Source organism: Lampetra planeri, chromosome 62, assembly GCF_965212315.1.
Source record: "Lampetra planeri chromosome 62, kcLamPlan1.2.h2, whole genome shotgun sequence".
NCBI classification, from domain to species: domain Eukaryota; kingdom Metazoa; phylum Chordata; class Hyperoartia; order Petromyzontiformes; family Petromyzontidae; genus Lampetra; species Lampetra planeri.
This window is the reverse complement of record NC_136168.1, coordinates 1,454,512-1,473,281: the sequence shown is the minus strand read 5'-3', so window position 1 is coordinate 1,473,281 and position 18,770 is coordinate 1,454,512. Positions and strand designations below refer to the sequence as shown.

Here is an 18,770-nt window from a genome sequence, read left to right as displayed (position 1 = left end):
GGAAAGCCCGAGTTATGGGGTGTAGTACCAGCCCCTAGCAGGACTTGGGTGAGCGCTGGTTAGCGCGGAGGCACCGCGAGCAGTGTTTGGTGCAGGCTAACGGTGAGGGAGCGAGAGGGAACGTCAGCCAGCCAGGGTTACATTGGGGCATGATACGTTGGTTGACCTGCTGACACGTGACCGGATGATATTGGAGGGGGGGGCACCGGTGAACGGTTGCCGCGGGGCAGTCACGTGGTCCAAAAGAGCTCTCGGGAACCTTCAAGAAAGAGCTCGAGAGACCTGGAAGGTGAACTGGGTGAAGGGTGGTGCCAGCCCCAGCCCGGGGGCATATAACAAGGGCCCCGTGAGGAGCTCAAGGTTCTTAGTGTGCTGGTGTTACGAAGATCCACGTCGGGGAGAAGAAGCCTCTAGCCACGTGGTCCGGGACCCAGCTTGTGGTCCGGACCAAGATAGCAAACAGTGTCTAGTTTTGCCATAGCATGGTTAGATGGGCATTCGAGACCCGAGTGTAGGTCGTGTTATGTTGCGTGCTGTTGTATAATAAAGTGTTGCTCCCAAGAAAACATCTGCGACTCAGTTGGACTCACTAAACATTTACCAGTCATCTCATTCAGCCAACCCATGGCACCTGGGTCTTTCCCGAGACCTGTCAGAGAGCCTTCAACCCTTCACGTGGTACAGGCGACGTGGTGACATCACCATCACTTAGCGGTGAATGGTGGGTATTGGTGTTGGGTCTTCATGGGTCACTACGTGAGAAGCCACAGTTTCCCAGTGGGTCTAGAATTGAGTCTCTAAGTCTAATGTGTGACCTCGTGGGACTCTGTGCGAGTCTGTGGGCATTAATCCCTGTGGATTCACACGCATGTGCCGGAGGCCCCAGGGGAACAAGCGTCTATGATGTCTCCTGGCCAAACTCCATTTGGCGGAGCCAGGAGATTGAATCTTTACCCTTGGGGCTCCTCCAGAAACAACGAAAAGCCACTTCGGATGGCCACGTAGAATGTTCGAACGCTCACTGCGGAGGAGAGGCTGCCACTCCTCTGTCGGGAGCTGGACCGGTACCGCCTAGATCTCTGTGGCATTCAGGAGGTCCGGTGGACCGGCTCTGGCGCCTGCCACCATGAGGGGTGGACAGTCCTCTACTCGGGGCAGGAGACTGCCAAACAACAGGGTGTGGCTCTTTTTTTGAACAAAATAATGAAGGGGACGTGGGAGCGTGGCGGTGAGGTGTGGGAAGCTGTAAGCCCCAGGCTACTTTGGGCTCGCCTTCCCATCAACTGGAGGCGAGGAGTGATGGTCGTGGTTACTTATGCCCCCACCGAAGACGAACATCTGTGGAGGGATGCAGGCAAGGCCGATGAGTCAGATGCTTTCTATGACCTCCTGTCACAGGTGCTGGCTAAAGTGGCCCCTCGGGATAGAGTCATCTTGTTGGGTGATTTCAATGCCCGAGTTGGTCATGATGCTGGCACCTGGTGTGGAGTGATTGGAAGGCATGGGCCAGATCAGCTCAATAATAACGGTAGGAGGCTGCTAGATTGTTGTGCAGACCATGGGCTTGTAAATACCAACACGCTGTTCCGGCATCGGTGCATCCACACAACATCAGGGATGCATGCCGGGTCCAAGCAGGGAACATTTGCTGAACTACGTAGTGATGGAACAATGGATGTGGGCCCATGTCCTTGACACCAGGACCTACCGTGAAGCTGATCTGCCCTCTGACCATCGACTTGTCATCTGTAATATGTGCCTGCCACTTTTCCACTCCAGTGGTGGGTGTACACCCAGGACCCCATTCAAACATAAGGTGGCCTGGTCTCAGCTAGCTGACGAAGTTACAAGCGAGAATTTCATCATCGCTTGTGGCTGGGGTTGGCATCGTCCCCCACTCCTCCAGATGTCGAGAGTAAATGGGCGAGGTTTAGGACTGTGACTCACGCAACTGCAACGGCTGCTTTGGGTACATGGTCCAGACCTCCCCAGAGACGCTGGCTGACAGAGGAGGTGTTCAGGATGGCTGAGAAAAAGCGACAGGCCTTTACTTGGAGGTTCGGAGAGCCATGAGGCGCTGCAAGGATGGGTGGTGGTCGCGGGTTGCTGCGGTGATGGAGTCTGCCTCAATGGCCCGCGATCACATATCACTATTTAACTCCATCAAAAAAGTAACCTGCAGCGCCATACTTATTACCATCATTAGGGGAAAAAACGGTGATCCAATCTCCGACCCCCAGGAACAGGTTTGCAGATTTGCTGAGCATTTTTGTGAAGTTCTGGGGGAGGGGAAATCCCTCGATATGGACAACATCGTGGGACAAAGTGGGGATGACCCTGCTGAGGCTGCGGTGCCTCATTTTGGAAGAAGTCACCCCCTGTGAGTGGCTGGCTCAGGCGCCATCTGTTAAGGAAGTACTAAAGGCCATCCAGAGTCTGAGACCAGGAAAGGGCAGAGATGATCTCCCAAGGGAAATGCTGAGGGAGGGTGGTGTTTGTGCACAGACTGCCGTACATGACATCATAAAAACAGTCTGGATCACTGGACAGGTTCCGCAGGATTGGAAGGATGCCCTGGTGGTCCCCCTCTTTAAGAAGGGGGACCGCACAGACTGTAACAAGTACAGGGGCATCTCACTCCTCAGTGTGCCGGGAAACGTCCTGGCAAGGATTATTCAACATCGCCTTGCCAGGCATGCTGAGGAGTGGCTTGCGGAGCCCCAATGCGGTTTCAGGAAAGGGCTCTCCTGCACAGAAGCCATGTTTTTTTGTTTGTTTGCTACAGCAATGGTTTAGGGAATTCCAACAAGACCTACATCTCTGCTTTATTGACCTGGTGAAGGCCTATGATACCATCCGTAGGCCTGGGCTCTGGGTTGTTCTTTGTGCTTTCCGAGTCCCTGACCCTCTGCTCACGATCATTAAGGACCTTCATGATGGTGAGTGGGCCCGTGTAAAGCTACGTGGCCGGGAGTCGAAGCCATTCCCTGTTCACCTTGGGGTGCGGCAGGGATGTCCTCTGGCTCCCACATTATTTAACATCTTCTTCAATTCGTGAAGCTTTGATGGCTGTACCAGAGAAATTTTCATCTGGTACAGATGCAATGGGAGGCTGGTCGATGCCCGGGTGCGGTCAAGGGATGGTTCCCTATTGGTCAACCACGTTATGTATGCTGAGGAGGAGTTGGAGGTGCTGCTGCTGAACCTGGAGCATGCCACAAAGAGGTGGGGCCTTACCATCAGCCCCACCAAAACTAAGCACCTGCCTGGGTATTTTGTACCATCGGGCACTCCACCCCCACAACTCCCAATCGGTGATTGGGCAGTTGTGGAGAGAGTGGAGAGTTTCGATACCTGGGCAGTGTGCTCATGACCGGCTCTGGTTTGATAGCAGAGGTGTCACTCAGAATCAGTCGATCGGAATAATCTTTTCATCGGTTGCGTAACGCTGTTTGGAAGTTACCTGGTCTGTCGCTCCGCACGAAGCTTCAGGTCTTCTCGGCCACAGTCATTCCCTCCCTTCTCTACGCTTGCGAAACGTGGACCACCTTAATGGAGCATCTTCGCCGGTTGAAACATTAAGGCTGGCCGGCCTACGATCCATCCTGGGTTTAACCAGGCTGGATTGTGTGAGCTCACAAATCCTTTAAAGATCTGGGCAAAGTCCCATCAGTGAGCTCCTCTGGCAGGCAAGGCTGCCCAGTCACCGCATGCCTAAACAGCTTTTGTTCGGCCAGATAGAGGGGGCTAAATGGGCGCAGCACGGGCTAGATAAGAGATGGAGTGATGTGGTACAAGAGGATGTGGAGCTGAGTGGACTTGCCGATGACAGGTACCAGCAGTGTCAAGATCGGCCTCTGTAGAGGAGGCTCGTGAAAGACGCTGCTGGGCAGTTGGAGGCAGTCGCCCTCCAACAACAACGAAGGGCGGAGGAGCGATGCTCACAACGAGCGGAGCACCGGGTGGCTAAAGCACAGCAAGTTGGCACAGTAGGGGGCACAGGTGGTGCATCAGCCAGTCATCTCAGTCAGTCGACCCGTGACACCTGGGTCTGCCCCGTGACCTCCTGCCAGCGGGCGTTCGACACTTCACGTGGCCTCAAGGTGCACATAGCCTGGCACAAGCGTCGTGGTGACGTCACCGCCACTTAGTGGCAAATGGCGGTTGTTGTTGAATTTTCTGTGGATCTCGACGTGAGAGGCGACTGTCAGCACGTTCCAGTTACTCAGTGAATCCGGCTGCACACGTCGGCACTCGAGCGTGCTGCTCGACAGTCGCGAGCACACTGCAGTTGTGCACCAAGCCTGAAGGGTGGACAGCTCTGAGTGGACAGCACATTGCAGCAGCGGATTGAGCCTACTAATCAACACTCCCTGGTGGGACTTCAGGTAATTTCGGATACAGAGAAGACGGGCTCCTACACGCACCCATCACGTGACCACCTCATGCAAGTGTAAAGCAGAGCCGACACAAGATTGCAGGAGTTCGTCTTTTAATCCTTTTCTCCCATCCACACCTGTCCCCAGCCGTCCCAATTTCGTTCCGGTGGGGATTGGGGGTGGGCCTTCCCGCCTATCACTTCTTCCCTCCCCTTCCTTTGTCACGGGGGCGTGGGCCCCCTTCATGGTGTGGTCCCCCTGGTCCTGTCTCGCTCCGCCGTAAAGCAATGGTGAGGCGGGGCGTGGAACTGCTCCAGGGCGCTACGGCAATTGTGTATGCTGTCTCAACCCAGGGGGCATTGCCCCTGACAACTCGCCGGCGTCGCAGGTAACTAGTGACCTCACTTCCAGTCGCGACGTCACGTCCGCCAGCGAAATCACACCTGTCCGCGACGCCACTTCCGTCCGGCCACAACGGGACGTCCGGCCGCGACGTCACTTCCGGCCCCGGCGCGGTCCCCGACCTCAGCGCGATCCTCGGCGTGATTCTCGGTGTGGTTCCCGGCTCCGGCACGATTCCCGGCACGGTCCGCGACACCACTTCCGGCCGCGACGTCACTTCCGGACTGCGATTGCGTCGCGACCGGAAGTGGCGACCCCCGGCGCGGTCCCCGGCACGGTCCCCGGCGCGATCCCCGGGCCCGGCGCGACCCCCGACGTGATCCCCGGCCCCGGCGCGATCCCCTTCCCCCGACCAGGACAGTGGGGACCGGGGCCCGACACCGACGGCGCCCACCCCGAGGAGGCTCCTGGTGAGGTCGCGGCGTCGGGGGTGTCATTTTTTAGCCCGACGGAAAGGCCGGGCGGGACGGCGTCACTCGCCTGGATCCTGTCGGCGGGTTTCAGGTGGCGTTAGCGGCCTCCGGCTCCGTGCGGCACCCCCTCACCACATGCCCCTCTCGACCACAATGGTGGCAGACCCACGGGGCGTTCTGTCGGGGTGGCTCGGCGCGGTGTTGTAGAGGCGGCTACCAGCGATGCGGCGGCTGGTCGCACCCCTGGTCCCTCTGCTCCGCCAGCCCCCAGATCGCCGCATACACCTCCCGCAGCGATGGCTCTGGCTCAGACGTCGGGGGTCCGTTCCCAGCTGCCCCACAGGCAGCCTGCGGAGATGGTGCAGGTTCGGCGGTTGGTGTCGCTGGACCCAGTAGCGCCGCGGCAACGGCTCGGCTGTTCCCCCCCGCCGTGCCAGCCACCTGGCCCACGGGTGGCGCCCGGCCCATGACCTGTTCATGGGCTTGGATGGTCCGGGCAGCCCACAGCGAGGTGCGTTCCCCCGGCGTTACCACGGAAATTACAACGCCAGCGCGGCAAGCGTAGGCAATGAGGTGCTCGACCACGAGGTCCTCGAGCGCTTTTTCAGCCAGGCGAGGGAAAGCCCTCCTCGCCAACACGAGCAGTGCACCCCTGTAGGTTAAAGGGGATTCTCTAGCCCCTCGCTGGCGGTCCTGGAACCGTTTAAAGGCTCCTTCAGCTGGGCAGTAGATCTCCCCCAAAGCCTCGTAGGCCGCCTGTAGCGTGGTCTTGCTGTGCGAGGGAAGGGAGGTGTAAGAGGAGAGCGCATCGTCGTCCAGAACGGATGGCAAAGCTTGTAGTGCCTCTTCATCTGACCACTCGAGAGCGTGGAAGGCAGCCTCGAATCGGCGGACAAATGCCTCCCAATAGCCTCCCTCGGCCACGAACTTGTCGACGGGCCCCAGCTGACGCGCCCGTCCTGCCTCCTGCTCTCCGTGTTGGGTGTTTAGCCCTGGGGGTTTTGGCGGGAGCGGCGGCGGCTCGCGTGACGAGGTTGGTTGCGGCTCCTGCCCGGCAGGCTGGTCGGCCTCCGGGTCCCGTGGCCTCTCCTCCCGTGATACGCGTGGGGGTGGGGGTCCCAGTGCTGGCGGGCCCCCCATAGGGAGCCTCTGCAGTAGCTCCTGGAGTGCCTTCTCCACGCGGGCCATGCGGTCCTCCATGGGGTCCTCCAGGCGATCCGGGCCCCCTGCTGCTGCTTCTGGTAGCAGGCCCCCTTGTTGCCTGGGATGGGAAGGATCCCCGGCCCCTGCTTCCTCTTCCCTTGGCTTTTTTCCGCGGAGATTCTTCTTCGTAGCCATTGTAGATCCCACCGCTGCCACCAGATGTAAAGGAGAGCTGACACAAGATTGCAGGGGGTTCGTCTTTTAATCATTTTCTCCCATCCACACCTGTCCCCAGCCGTCCCAATCTTGTTCCCGCCAAAGATCCCTTCTTCCCGCTCGTTCTCCCCTTATATCTCCTCGATTACCCCTCCCACTAACCCTCCTATTGGTGGGAATCCTTCCCCTGACACCCCTACACAAGGATCGCACGTGAACGAACTCACATCGCACTATACATCATAACTGATGGACCATGTATCATGATTGCCACCCTCATTGAGATATGAGCTGTTTTTCTTTAAATCGCATGATCTTGCTAATTCGATCGTTGATGTTCTTCTAACCATTTGATAAGCATTTATTTTATGAACCCATATGCCTGCATGAACACTATAACTTTTGATATTAGCTGTATATTTTATTTTAATCGCATACTGTGGCAAATCTGATCACTGATGCTAGCTAAACATTTGATAAGGATTATTTTTGAACACGTATGCTGACATTGATACTGTTAAGGGTTAGCTTGTGAGTATTCTTGTGAGTATTCTTTGATCACGTGATCGTGAGTTCCGATCGTTGATGCTACCATTTGATACGCATTTTATGGGCACGCATTCCGTACGAATATTGATATTTTTAGGTTTTGCCGATTGGTTTTTTTCCATCACATTATCGTGAATATGAGCCAATACTTTTGTGTTGTTGTCATTCAATATAGATCGATGAGTACGTATATTGGCATGGGTACTGTCGTTGTTATTATTTTCTGCTGATGAGAGTTCTGGATATTAGAGTAGGTCGATATTAAAGTTGCTTAGATTAAAAACAGGTTTCCGATTGCTTTCCAAAACTCGTGCATCATTGTTTTAATTACGAGAACTGTATCCTGCGGTGAGACCTGAATCCCGAGAACTGACATCTATATATATTAAAGGGAAATTTGTGAATATGTGTGTCTGTCACATTAATTAACATTTTTAACACACACACCCTTAATTACACTAAACACACACTTTGGTTAATTATACTTAATTCGATGTTAACATTTGTTTGCAATCAATTAATTTCATTATTTTTACATTATTTTTTTAATATTTCATTAAACATATATTTGTATCAAAATATACAGGTAGTCCTCTACTTACGATGGAGATGCGTTACGACGACCCCATCGTAAGTCAAAAATATCGTAAGTCGAAGATGGCCTAGCCTACCCAGAAGTCTTAAAGAATGGTGATAATTTAGCAAAACAGAGCAATTTACAGTACCGTACTGTATAAACTATATACTGTATGTATGTATTAATTACAATACTGTACAGCAAAATGTAAAATAAAAAAGGTAAATTCTTAGCCTACCTATATGAACTGCAATTTAATAGAAAGTTTTTTCAGGAAACAATCCTATCTGCTATAACGTATCGTAACCCTAACATGAAATCGCTAAAGCTACGTATCATACATGCATTGAACGTATCGTAACGTACATATTGTACTGTACTAACCAAGATTCGTACCTCATACGCTGCTGCGTTTGCCTGCCGCGCGAAATTTTAAATATTTTACAATTTTGTCGTATCGCTATTGCCATCGTAAGATCAAAATATCGTAAGTCGGACCATCATTACTCGGGGACTATCTGTATACAACAGTGCGATGACGTTTCGGACGTTAGCCCTGTTCCATAAATCAACGACCTCGTTCTAGGGAAGCACTCACAAAGAGAGGTCCATGGAGCCCGCTGACACTTGTTTGACGGCCACCTTGGCGCCCTTGTACTGCCCGAGCAACACTATGCCGAACCCTCCCTGGCCAATTGCCGCCCCATCGATATCGATCTCAATCTCTGCGCGCGGGATTTCGACTTGGCGCAGGTACATGGATCTGCGGCTTCTCCCGGCCATCTTGAAGCCACCCTGGCTGGGGAGGGACGCGCACGCTTGTGGGACGAGGTTGCTCGCGAGAGATGCCTTGTGCACACGTCGCGACGACGGACGCGACCTGCAACACGGGGGGGACACAGCGGTGGGGTGGTCAGTAAAGCAGCCCCGACCTTTGTACCCTGAGCGCTCTGTGACCCACGTAGTCACTATAAAGACCCCCCTCCCTGCTTTCATGCCCCCCTCCGTACACACGTGTGTGCACGTGACTACACACGTGTGTGCGCGTGATTACACACGTGTGTGTGTGTGCTACGAAAATAATTTCTAATATTTTTTAGAACTGCTTTCTGTGTTTAGTTTATTGTCCTTCCGCACCTATTAGCACGGTTGGCTACCTACGGTGCGAAAGAAGTTCAACATACATTCAATTCACACATACGGCGGTATCCTGACTTCGCGTGTAGCTTGCACTGAAGTTTATGTTTATAAAAGTGTGGTGTATTGCTACTACCTTACTGCTTTTGTATTAGTTTTTTTGCTAAGGTCACTTTCAGATATATGTTTATATTTACTGAGTAAACTACATTTGCAGTACTTCAAATGTTAACCTGTTCATGTAAAATCAGAGAGCCGAAAATAACAATTAACATCGGAAGGTGGTATGATGGGAACAGCACAGCCAGTTATTACTTAAACTGGTTGATAACGTCCTTCCAATGATTGTGTCTGTGTCTGTATATGTGGATGGCTTCATGAAGAAATCTTTGTTGATCGCCAGTGGGTTTGCAAAGTACCTTCGTCTTAGAAAATGTATTTTGTGTGAGCCCACCGCATTAAAACTTAATCAGCCACGGCTGAGGTATTGGTCCTACCGTGTTTCAGATCTGTCTCATGTTCAAGAACACGGTCCGAGACATGTCGCTTAGTTTCCCCAATGTAACTACTGCTGCAGACACAGCTTAGTTTGTAGATGCCGGGGTACTGCATGTCAGGGATCACATCCTTCACAGATGGAATCGAATTTTTTTGTACTGTGTTAAATCGAACCTGGATCTTGTGATTGCTCATGATTGTGAAGATCTTTTTGGTGACCCCTGCTATGTATGGCAAGGTGATGGTTTTGATTGGGTCCTCAGATGTTTCTTTCTTAACGGTTGGGGTGATAGTTTTACGGATTGTGTAGTCTGAATATCCATTCATCTTGAGAGCTTGGTGTACATGTTCCAGTTCACTGACTAGGTGATTATGGTCGGAAATACATCGAGCTCTATGGTGTAGAGTTTGATGAGGGAATTCTTCTGGGATGGATGGTGGTGGGAGTCAGGTTTTAGATATGCATCCGTATGGGTGGCTTTCATTGAGCCATGTGGTCTCTTTTCGATTAAAACATCCAAGAATGGTAACTTTCCGGACACCATTGACATCATTGAAGACTTGGCCCTAAGGATAAGCACTTTGAGCTTTCCCAATTAAAAAAGAGAGATGACATCGTCATTCTCTCAGCCAATAAGCGCAATGCCACAGTCATTATGGACAAAACCACGTACAATAATAAACTTCAGGAACTACTTAATGATGGTAGCTATACAAAAAATTAAAGAGATCCCACCAACAGCCTCGTTACAAAAACCAACAATATCATCACCGATTCGACATCGTTAATCGAGCCAACCAAGCAGTTTTCCTCAAAACCCTCTGCTGCTAGACCACCCAGATTGTATGGTTTACCAAAATCCATAAAGAGGGTAAACCCCTTCGTCCTATTGTCTCCACCATTGACTCACCTACCTACAAACTGGCCCGATTTCTGTCTGAGACTTTACAACCATTCACTGGAAAGACCACCTCAGCTGTACTTAACTCAGCTCACTTGGTATCGTTAATTAGGGACATCTCACTATCTCCAGATGATTTGCTTGTTAGTTTCGATGTAGTCTCTTTGTTTACCAAAGTTCCTGTGCCTGATTCCAGTGCAATCATTGAAGACTTGGTCCAACAAGAACTGAATGCTGATGTACCGGCCCTAGTGAAACACTGCCTCACCAACACTTACTTCACCTGGAATCGAACTTTCTACAAACAAGTTTAGGTATCCCAATGGGTTCTCCCTTATCTCCAGTTTTAGGCAATGTTTTCATGGAAAATGTTGAGACAGATGCCATCCAGGCATCCACTCTATGTCCGTCCTGGTGGAAGAAGTACAGAAATGACACGTTCGTCATCTGGCCGACCAGCTCTTAACCAATTCCTCATCCACATCAATTCCATACACCCAGCCATCAAATTCACCATGGAGGTGGAAAAGGATGGAAAGCTACCATTATTGTATGTTTTAATCGAAAGGAGACCAGATGGCTCAATGGGACACAGGAAAGCCACCCATACAGATGCATATCTAAAACCTGACTCCCACCACCATCCTTCCCAGAAGAATTCCCTCATCAAAACTCTACACATAGAGCTCGATGTTTTTATGACCATCATCACCTAGCCAGTTAACTGAAACACGTACACCAAGCTCTCAAGATGAATGGATATTTAGACTACACAATCCGTAAAGCTATCACCCAACCGTTAAGAAAGAACCATCTGAGGACCCAATCAAAACCATCACCTTGCCATACATAGCAGGGGTCACCAAAAAGATCTCCAAAATGATGAGCAAACCCAAGATCTAGTTTCGATATAACACAGTACGTAAAATTCGTGATCTGATCCCATCTGTGTAGGATGTGATCCCTGACATGCAATACCCCGGCGTCTACAAACTAAGCTGTGTTTGCGGCAGTAGTTACATTGGAGAAACTAAGCGACATGTCTCAAACCGTGTTCGTGAACATAAGGCAGATCTGAAACACGGTAGGACCAATACGTCGGCCGTAGCTGATCATTGTTTTAATGTGGTGGGCTCACATGAAATATATTTCTTTAAGACGAAAGTACTTTGCAAACCCACTGGCTATCAACAAAGATTCGTTCATGAAGCCATCCACATATATAGACACAGACACAACTTCAATCGAGAAGATGGGAATAAACTGAGCAATCATTGGAAGGACGTTATCAACCAGTTTAAGTCATAACTGGCTGTGATGTTCCCATCCTACCACCTTCCGATGTTAGTTGTTATTTTCGGCTCTCTGATTTTACATGAACAGGTTAAATTTCCCACACTAACACAGCCACATCGCTCGCCGAGCTAGACGTTGCTGCTCTGCGATCTTCTATTAACATGCTAATCTTTCACATTAACATAGCCACCTCCCCACCTCCTTTGTCGTGGAGACGGCTCTCTGATCTTATATTAACATGCTAATTTCTCACTTCGTTTATGACCCTTGGGCTACACTCATTTTAAACCTTTTAAACAGTCTGCCTCAGTAGCTTTCCCCCTCCTTTTTTCCTCCTGATGACGATTGCTTGTGTTGTGATCGAAACGTCGTACTTTTTTTTGTTATTTTCTTTGAACCTATCTACATGACTTTACCGAAAGACCCAAAGAAAATGAATTCCTGCAGTCACGAAAGCTTTAAGTCAAGAGCCCTGTACACTTTAAATGTGTTCCTTGTTTTAATAGAAAAATGATGTGGGACATTTTAAGCACTGACTAAAAATAGAACAAAAACTCTAGTGTAAAAAAAAAGAATAAAAGCACAAAATCTTAACCAGCATTTATAAAAGGATTTTAAATGCACCTATCATTTTCATGATCTGACCTTGAGTGGATTTATAGAGCACGATGGGAATGAGAAGCAGCAACAGCAGCAGTCAGGATGCTGGGGGCCGTTTACCACGAGTTGCAGTGCGTTTTCTACACTTTTTCTGAATTGAGTCGAAAATGGCGTCGTAACGACGTACGTCCTGGTGGACATTTTGCGTCGGGTTCCTCAAATAAAAGTCAGCAGCACAAGTGCGGAATGACGTATATATCTCGCGGCGACATTATCCCTGAAAGGTTCCAACAAAAACTTACTCCCAAGTACACTTCCCCAACATTATGGTTTTTCTCCAGGAGCTAGTTTCTTAGCAGGAAACATCCTAAAGCGATGACGCATCTCGGATCGGGACGCATCTTGATGCATCTCCTGGGTGCATCTCTAAAGATCAGAAACGAAACTTAGGCTTTCGCGAACCAATATTATCCATCATAGAGGTATTTTTGGGTTAGATAGTGTAAATATATTCTCCAACACACAACAAATTGCCATGTTTATTTCCATGGTAAATCTTACTCATTGGCTGTGTCGGGTGGTAGCGGGTTTAACGATACATTAATATTTACGCGATCTATCCCAAAAAAACCTTTATTATGGAGGGCACTGTGTGATCTCAGCAATGTAAATATATTGAGATACTGCATATTCGAATCCCACTTGCAGTTCAGGCATTTACTAACCTAGCATACCAAACACACGGTATATAAAAACAATCCTGAGCACGTGGAAATTCAATTTATACCAATATGTCCAATATGATATTGCATACTGGATATCTGTGAAAAAGAGATTCAGAGGTCATCGGATTTCCTCCAAGCTAAATAACGATTATAATTCTAATATATATGCTGCTACAGGAGAGATCTCACGCTCTATCACTGCGATGCTGCGGCGATTTAATGACATGGACACAATTTACATGTTCACCGTATCCTCAGTTTGTGTTGCACGATCGCAATCCGCACTGCAGTGCTGCACTCCTACAGGATAATAAATCATCCACGGCTCTGCGTGACAGCAGTGAGGCCAAGCGAGTGTGACAGGGAAATGGAGAGCAAACATTTTATTCATATTCCCGTGCATAATGTAATTTTTTATAATGCCGTTGTGCAACGAATTCGGTTTCAAAAATGAGAGAACGTAACTGTTGGACCATTTTGCCAGTATCACTATTGGTGAATGATAACAACAACTAAAAGGCCTTTAACCCTTTCTAGCGTAACTACAGGTTGTTAGAAATCAATTGCAGGGCGTCTGCGCGCAACCACACACTTTGTGGTAAAAAAGGCAAATGCGCTTTGATAATTATCAATAACTAGGGGTTGTTCGGGGGTGCCTGTGGCGCCCCTCACAACCATTTATGGCCTTCGGCCAGGAAAGTCACGAAAAAATATTTCACACGAACGACGCATTCACGCAAGCACCCGATGCTCCGCTTTTAAGTTTAAAAAAATGAAACATCTTTGAATTGTATTATGTTTTGAATTAGATAATTGTATTTCTTCATTAATAGCTTATATAATTTTACATCTAGAAGACTTAATTGAAAACGACATTTCGTGTGAATTTTCTCTCGTCATTAAGTAGATGGCCTTGCTGGGGGTTCGGTTCGATGCGGACTTTCACCTGTTTGGGATTGCGGGATCGAGATAAGGCGACATAGAGCTGCTGGCCGTGTGAGAAGACCGCCGTCTGCAGATCAATTCCAACGTACTCGAATATCTGTCGCTAAGCCTCCGTCGTTCATGCAGGGGGCGCGTAGGTTTGCAGCACCCCCTGCATGTAAACGACGGAAAGTACAGAGTTCATCACAGATAGATAAAGTTGTGCGCTTATATTATCAATAATATTTATAATGTATGCACAGCCTTGAACTGATTGAATAGCCTGCACCAGAGGTAGGCTCTCTTGCGTCTTACTGTAAGACGAACAGTAACGAGGACAATGCAAACATCGAAGCAAAACATTGCTCAAGTTAAGCAGTTATGTCTATGGGACCCTTTTTGCCAGTAAATACAGTTGTTTAGATGTTCAAACACCAAATATACACCAATTGCAAGGTATCATGTCTACAGAACCGTACATGTGTAAAAAAACCCCACTAAAATATGCTTTGGTAATAAATGCTACTATCATCTTTGAAGCTGATTGGCTTGCACCATAGACAGCCTTCTACGTATGCCAGAAAGGATAAAACGTGCTTGGGCGTTTCAATTTCCCTTGTACTGCGCGCCTTTTGGGCGGCCTTTCAAGGATGACAGTGCATATACAGAAGACTCTCGATTATATCCGTGCGGTTTATCCGATTTGCAGATTAACTGCACACCTGAGATTTTGATGTAAATTAATAACTCGTGGATTTTCCCTGAAATCCAATTTAGTAATCTCGAAACAGTAAAACATTATTATTCTTGGAAGAGGTATTACAAATTACGTGCGAGAATTAAACAAATATGTGCTTCGGTAAAGCCGAGATCTGGTTAATTCGAATCCAAGTACAGTAGTTACATATCTTTACAACAGAGAGTGGAGTTTGATGTTAATTGGCATGGCTCTGCTATCATCCACTTCGTGGGCCGAATATTTTGTGCGGGAGCAGGAAAGTGTTATCACTGAGCACACGCATCATCGATCGATCGTTAGTATTCGTTCAAAATCGAAAGAATTGCAATCAAAATCATCAGTTGTGCTTCGTTTTGAGTCATTTATCCAATAATTTATTTAGTGAGTTTTAATTGGCGAAACTGTGCAACGGCAGAGAAACTTAAAAATAAGTTATACCTATATGATTGTTTTTGGCATAGAAATCTGCCGGAAATGTATATTTTTGGATCATTCTCAATTTTTAATTATCCATTACCGTCCTCCCTGTCATTTGCTTGGATAATCGAGAGTCTGCTGTATTATCAAAGCCTATTTGTTGAGTTGTGCAAACAAATAGTGGTGTCTATTCGATGCTTGAATATCTCAACATCTGTATATCCGCCAGAAAGTATAAAGCATTTTCATCATTCAAAGAAAGCATCAAATTTTTTTTAAAAATTCCGATTTCACGATTTAGATGCTGCAATGTATAACACTCGCTGTGAACGATTTCACAATTAGAATGCATCTCACTAGATCTATAGCTCTCGTCCACTTATCTTCTGTCCATAATAGAGGTTTTTTTTGGGTCAGATCACGTAAACATAAATGTGTCGTTAAACCTGCCACCACCCGACAGTAAGGAAGGTTTGTCAATTCGTTACTAGTTCAGCACACCAATCGAACCCCAAAAAACCTCTATTATGGATAATATTGGTCGCAAAAGCCTACGTGTTAAACGTATCTTCTGCAATCTCACTTGGGAATGTATGACATGAAAAGGAGGCTCCCAAACGTGATTCCTGCTCAGCGGCCCCACCATGGGCCAAACCCAGGGCCACATGGGATTTGTTTTAGGTAGCAGCAGAACCTATTCTCTCTCTTATAACCGAGGCGAGGTTGTTACAGGTTTACAAAGCAAAGTACTGGTTAGATACGAGGTCTATGAGTTTCTACCGTACCTTGCGAGTTTGGTGTCCAGAAGGCACGCGGATTGAACATGCACGCGCGCATTTCGTTTAGCGAGTGACAGTTGGCTAGAGGAGCTGAATTATAGCGAGCGCACACACGTATTGAGTAACGCGTCGAAACTTGACGGGCAAGTTTTAAAGACCCCTGGCCACAAAAAATACGGTGAGTCAATAGTCAATACGTGCCCACGACCAATAACGTCAGTTTATGCACTTGCCTACAAAGCAAACACACTCCACAAACAGGATCAAGGGTTGTTGCAGATGCAAGGTTCTGGGGGTGTAGGGGAAATTGCCTCCCAATCTCACCATTGAATTAGCATTGACATTTATTCTGCTTTTTTGCTGACTGATAGTGGCTACAATTTTTTTTTAAATAAAAGATATTACGATTGTATTTAACAATTGTAGTGGGTATAAACGGAGGGAGACTTCTCTGGAGGCAACACGTTTAATAAAGTTACAGCTTAACACAAAGGGGTTACGGCCCCTTCCACCCGATATCCTAGGGAGGTATGTCCTCCACACTAGCGTGCCCTACACACTGGGAGAGCTGTCCACTAAGGGTCCTCCGGCTAGGAGGACCCTTAGAACCAGCCAAGGTCCTCGAGTCCTATGACTTACACATCATACACTGACTCACTCACACATCATACACTGACACTCATCATCCGCTTACTCACTCACACATCATACACTCACTCACACAACCACTGACCCATTCACTCATCATAACAAATTCACTCATCATACACTCACATCATACACTGACTGACTTACACATCATACACTCACTCACACTACTACTGACTCACTCACACATCATACACTGGGAGTGTCATGCTGCCAGCTATGGCTGCAAGTTTGGTCGTTCGTGTTATGTATATCGTTTATTGTAAAATTTTAATCACAGTTCCTATGATCACTGTTACATTGTTTTTTTAGCTTTAGTTTGGTGATTTCGAAAACGTTTTGGTTTAGCCAAATTTGTTTGTTGTAGTACAGAGTTAGACTGATAACTTTAATCTAAATTGTCTTATGGTTGTTATTGTTTGACTTGCATCCCACTGGGATTTTTGCACACAGCATTGATATACGGTGCTTTTTCTGGAAGACTTTGCTGTTTATTCCTGGATTTTTTTGTTGCGTGTCGTCACTTTCAGATGTTTCTTGTTCATGTTTTTGTTTGCTGCGGTTGCACCCGAGTCAAGAGCCGCATGGCTCACAGTGCAACACCTAATAAATGAACTGAACTCAGCATGTCTGCGTGGAGTTTGTATGTTCCCTCTCCCCGTGTTCTGCGCGGGTTTCCTCCGAGTTCTTCAGTTTCCTCCCATGACTAAAACATCCAACCACATACAATGTTCCTGCTATTGGCTAAACATCCCAGTTCTGGAAGCTTATCTGGCAAATTAGTGAACTGGGATTACACAGCAGTAGCAACAAAACACCCTCTCCTAAACAACAGTCTTCAGACTCAGCGAGACTTTCCTGAGTAAACAAGTGATGACCTTGGGGTAAAAATAGGACTAAAGACAAAAGCTGTCATGGTGAATAAATAAGTTGTTAGCTTTTTGTAGCAACATCGCACCTCATTGTGTGAAAAATTCCCTGCAGCGCCGTTTGGGGATAAGTTTAACGGAACTTTCGTTTTGTTCCCGACATCATTGGGAAAGATCGCATGCGTTTCGCACAGTATACTAGACCACCTCGACAGGGCCTCTCCAGGGCCTGAGCAGCTTTGGCAACGTCGCCAAAGGCACCTGGGGACAATGGAGCCAGGCCCTGTCCCCTTTGACCCATGCATGTCCGGACGCACGAAGGCCCCGCAACCGCTCGTTGGCCAGTTACCGTGACCCAGAGTTTTCCCTCGCGGCTTCCCGCGCTTCAGTCAACATCTGAATATTAAATCGCATGTGGTCTGTTATTTAGACTTCGAAGCGGCTGGTTTGATGCACAGCTGCACCTCCACGGGGGGGTTAACGTCGCTGCCATACATCAAGTAAAACGGCGAATAGCCGGTTGCTGCATGAGGTGCCATCCTGTATGCGGCCAGGACCCTGGGGATCAAGCTGCGATTCGCTCACCTGATGGCAAAGCATGGACGTGAGCATTATATGCAGGCGCTCAACCATACCGTCCGTCTTCAGGTGATATGGTGAGGTATTAATTTTCTGCATGCCCAGCATATTGTACACGTCCCGCTGCAAGGTGGATGAAACATTTTTATCCTGGTCGGTCAGCAGCCATTCGGGAGCACCCTTGTCCAGGACATAGCCCTTGAGAAAGGCCTCAGCGATGGTTGCCGCTGATTGGTTGAGGAGCGGCCAGGCCATTGGCCAGCGTGTAAAATACTGCACCCCAGCCAGCAGGTACATGTTACCCCGCGGAGTGACAGAAAAGGGCCCTAGGATGTCCAGCGTTACAAGCTCATTCATGCGGGACACTTGAATGGGCTGCAAGAGTGGGCACGACGGCCTAGCTGGCGGCTTTCGCCGTGTGCATTGGGTGCAGCCCTGCAGCAAGTCAGCCACATCCCTCACCATGCCCGACCAGAAGAAGTCTAGCTGGAGCATAGCAAGGGTTTTATGCACCCCTAAGTGTAAGAGGCACTTGTGGGCAGTCCAAACAGCCTTGCCCCACAGGGCAGTGGGCACAACAATTTTGTATCGGTGCAAGCTGCCGTCCCACATCATTAAGAGGCCGTCGTGCAGGATGAAAGACGTGAAGCCTTCGCGACTCTTAACCCCCTCGAACTGTCCGGTGCGACGGCGTAACTTAAGAAAGGAAACATCCTCCATTTGGAGGCATCCCCAATCATCGAAGTTCAGGCCAAGCACCGAGCACCACATCCCATGCGACCGTCCCGTCAGGTTCCCCTGAGGGACTCACCCCTGAGGGAACCACCTCGGCTGCTGCAGCAAGGGGCGGGGGCAAGCTATCAACCGGCTGCCTGCAGTGCCCCAAGCCAAGCAAACATGCACATTTTCCGCCTGTTGGCAGAGGCGACAAGGCATCGGCATTAGAGTGTTCAGTGCCCTTACGGTAAGTAACCGTAA

General features: G+C 48.7%; 1 protein-coding gene across 6 annotated transcripts in view; it reads right to left on the bottom strand.

Annotated features, from left to right (window-relative positions):
* Positions 1-18,770, bottom strand: part of LOC144736678 (uncharacterized) — a 94,127-nt gene that overhangs the window by 71,747 nt on the left and 3,610 nt on the right. For 4 of the 6 annotated variants that reach the window (XM_078619268.1, XM_078619267.1, XM_078619265.1 and 1 more), the window contains exon 2: positions 8,278-8,559. In XM_078619268.1, coding sequence (XP_078475394.1) covers positions 8,278-8,559 — 282 coding nt within the window. Of the gene's footprint in view, positions 1-8,277; positions 8,560-15,702; positions 15,882-18,770 lie in introns of those variants that run through there. The other 2 variants (XM_078619269.1, XM_078619270.1) reach the window with 2 other exon arrangements.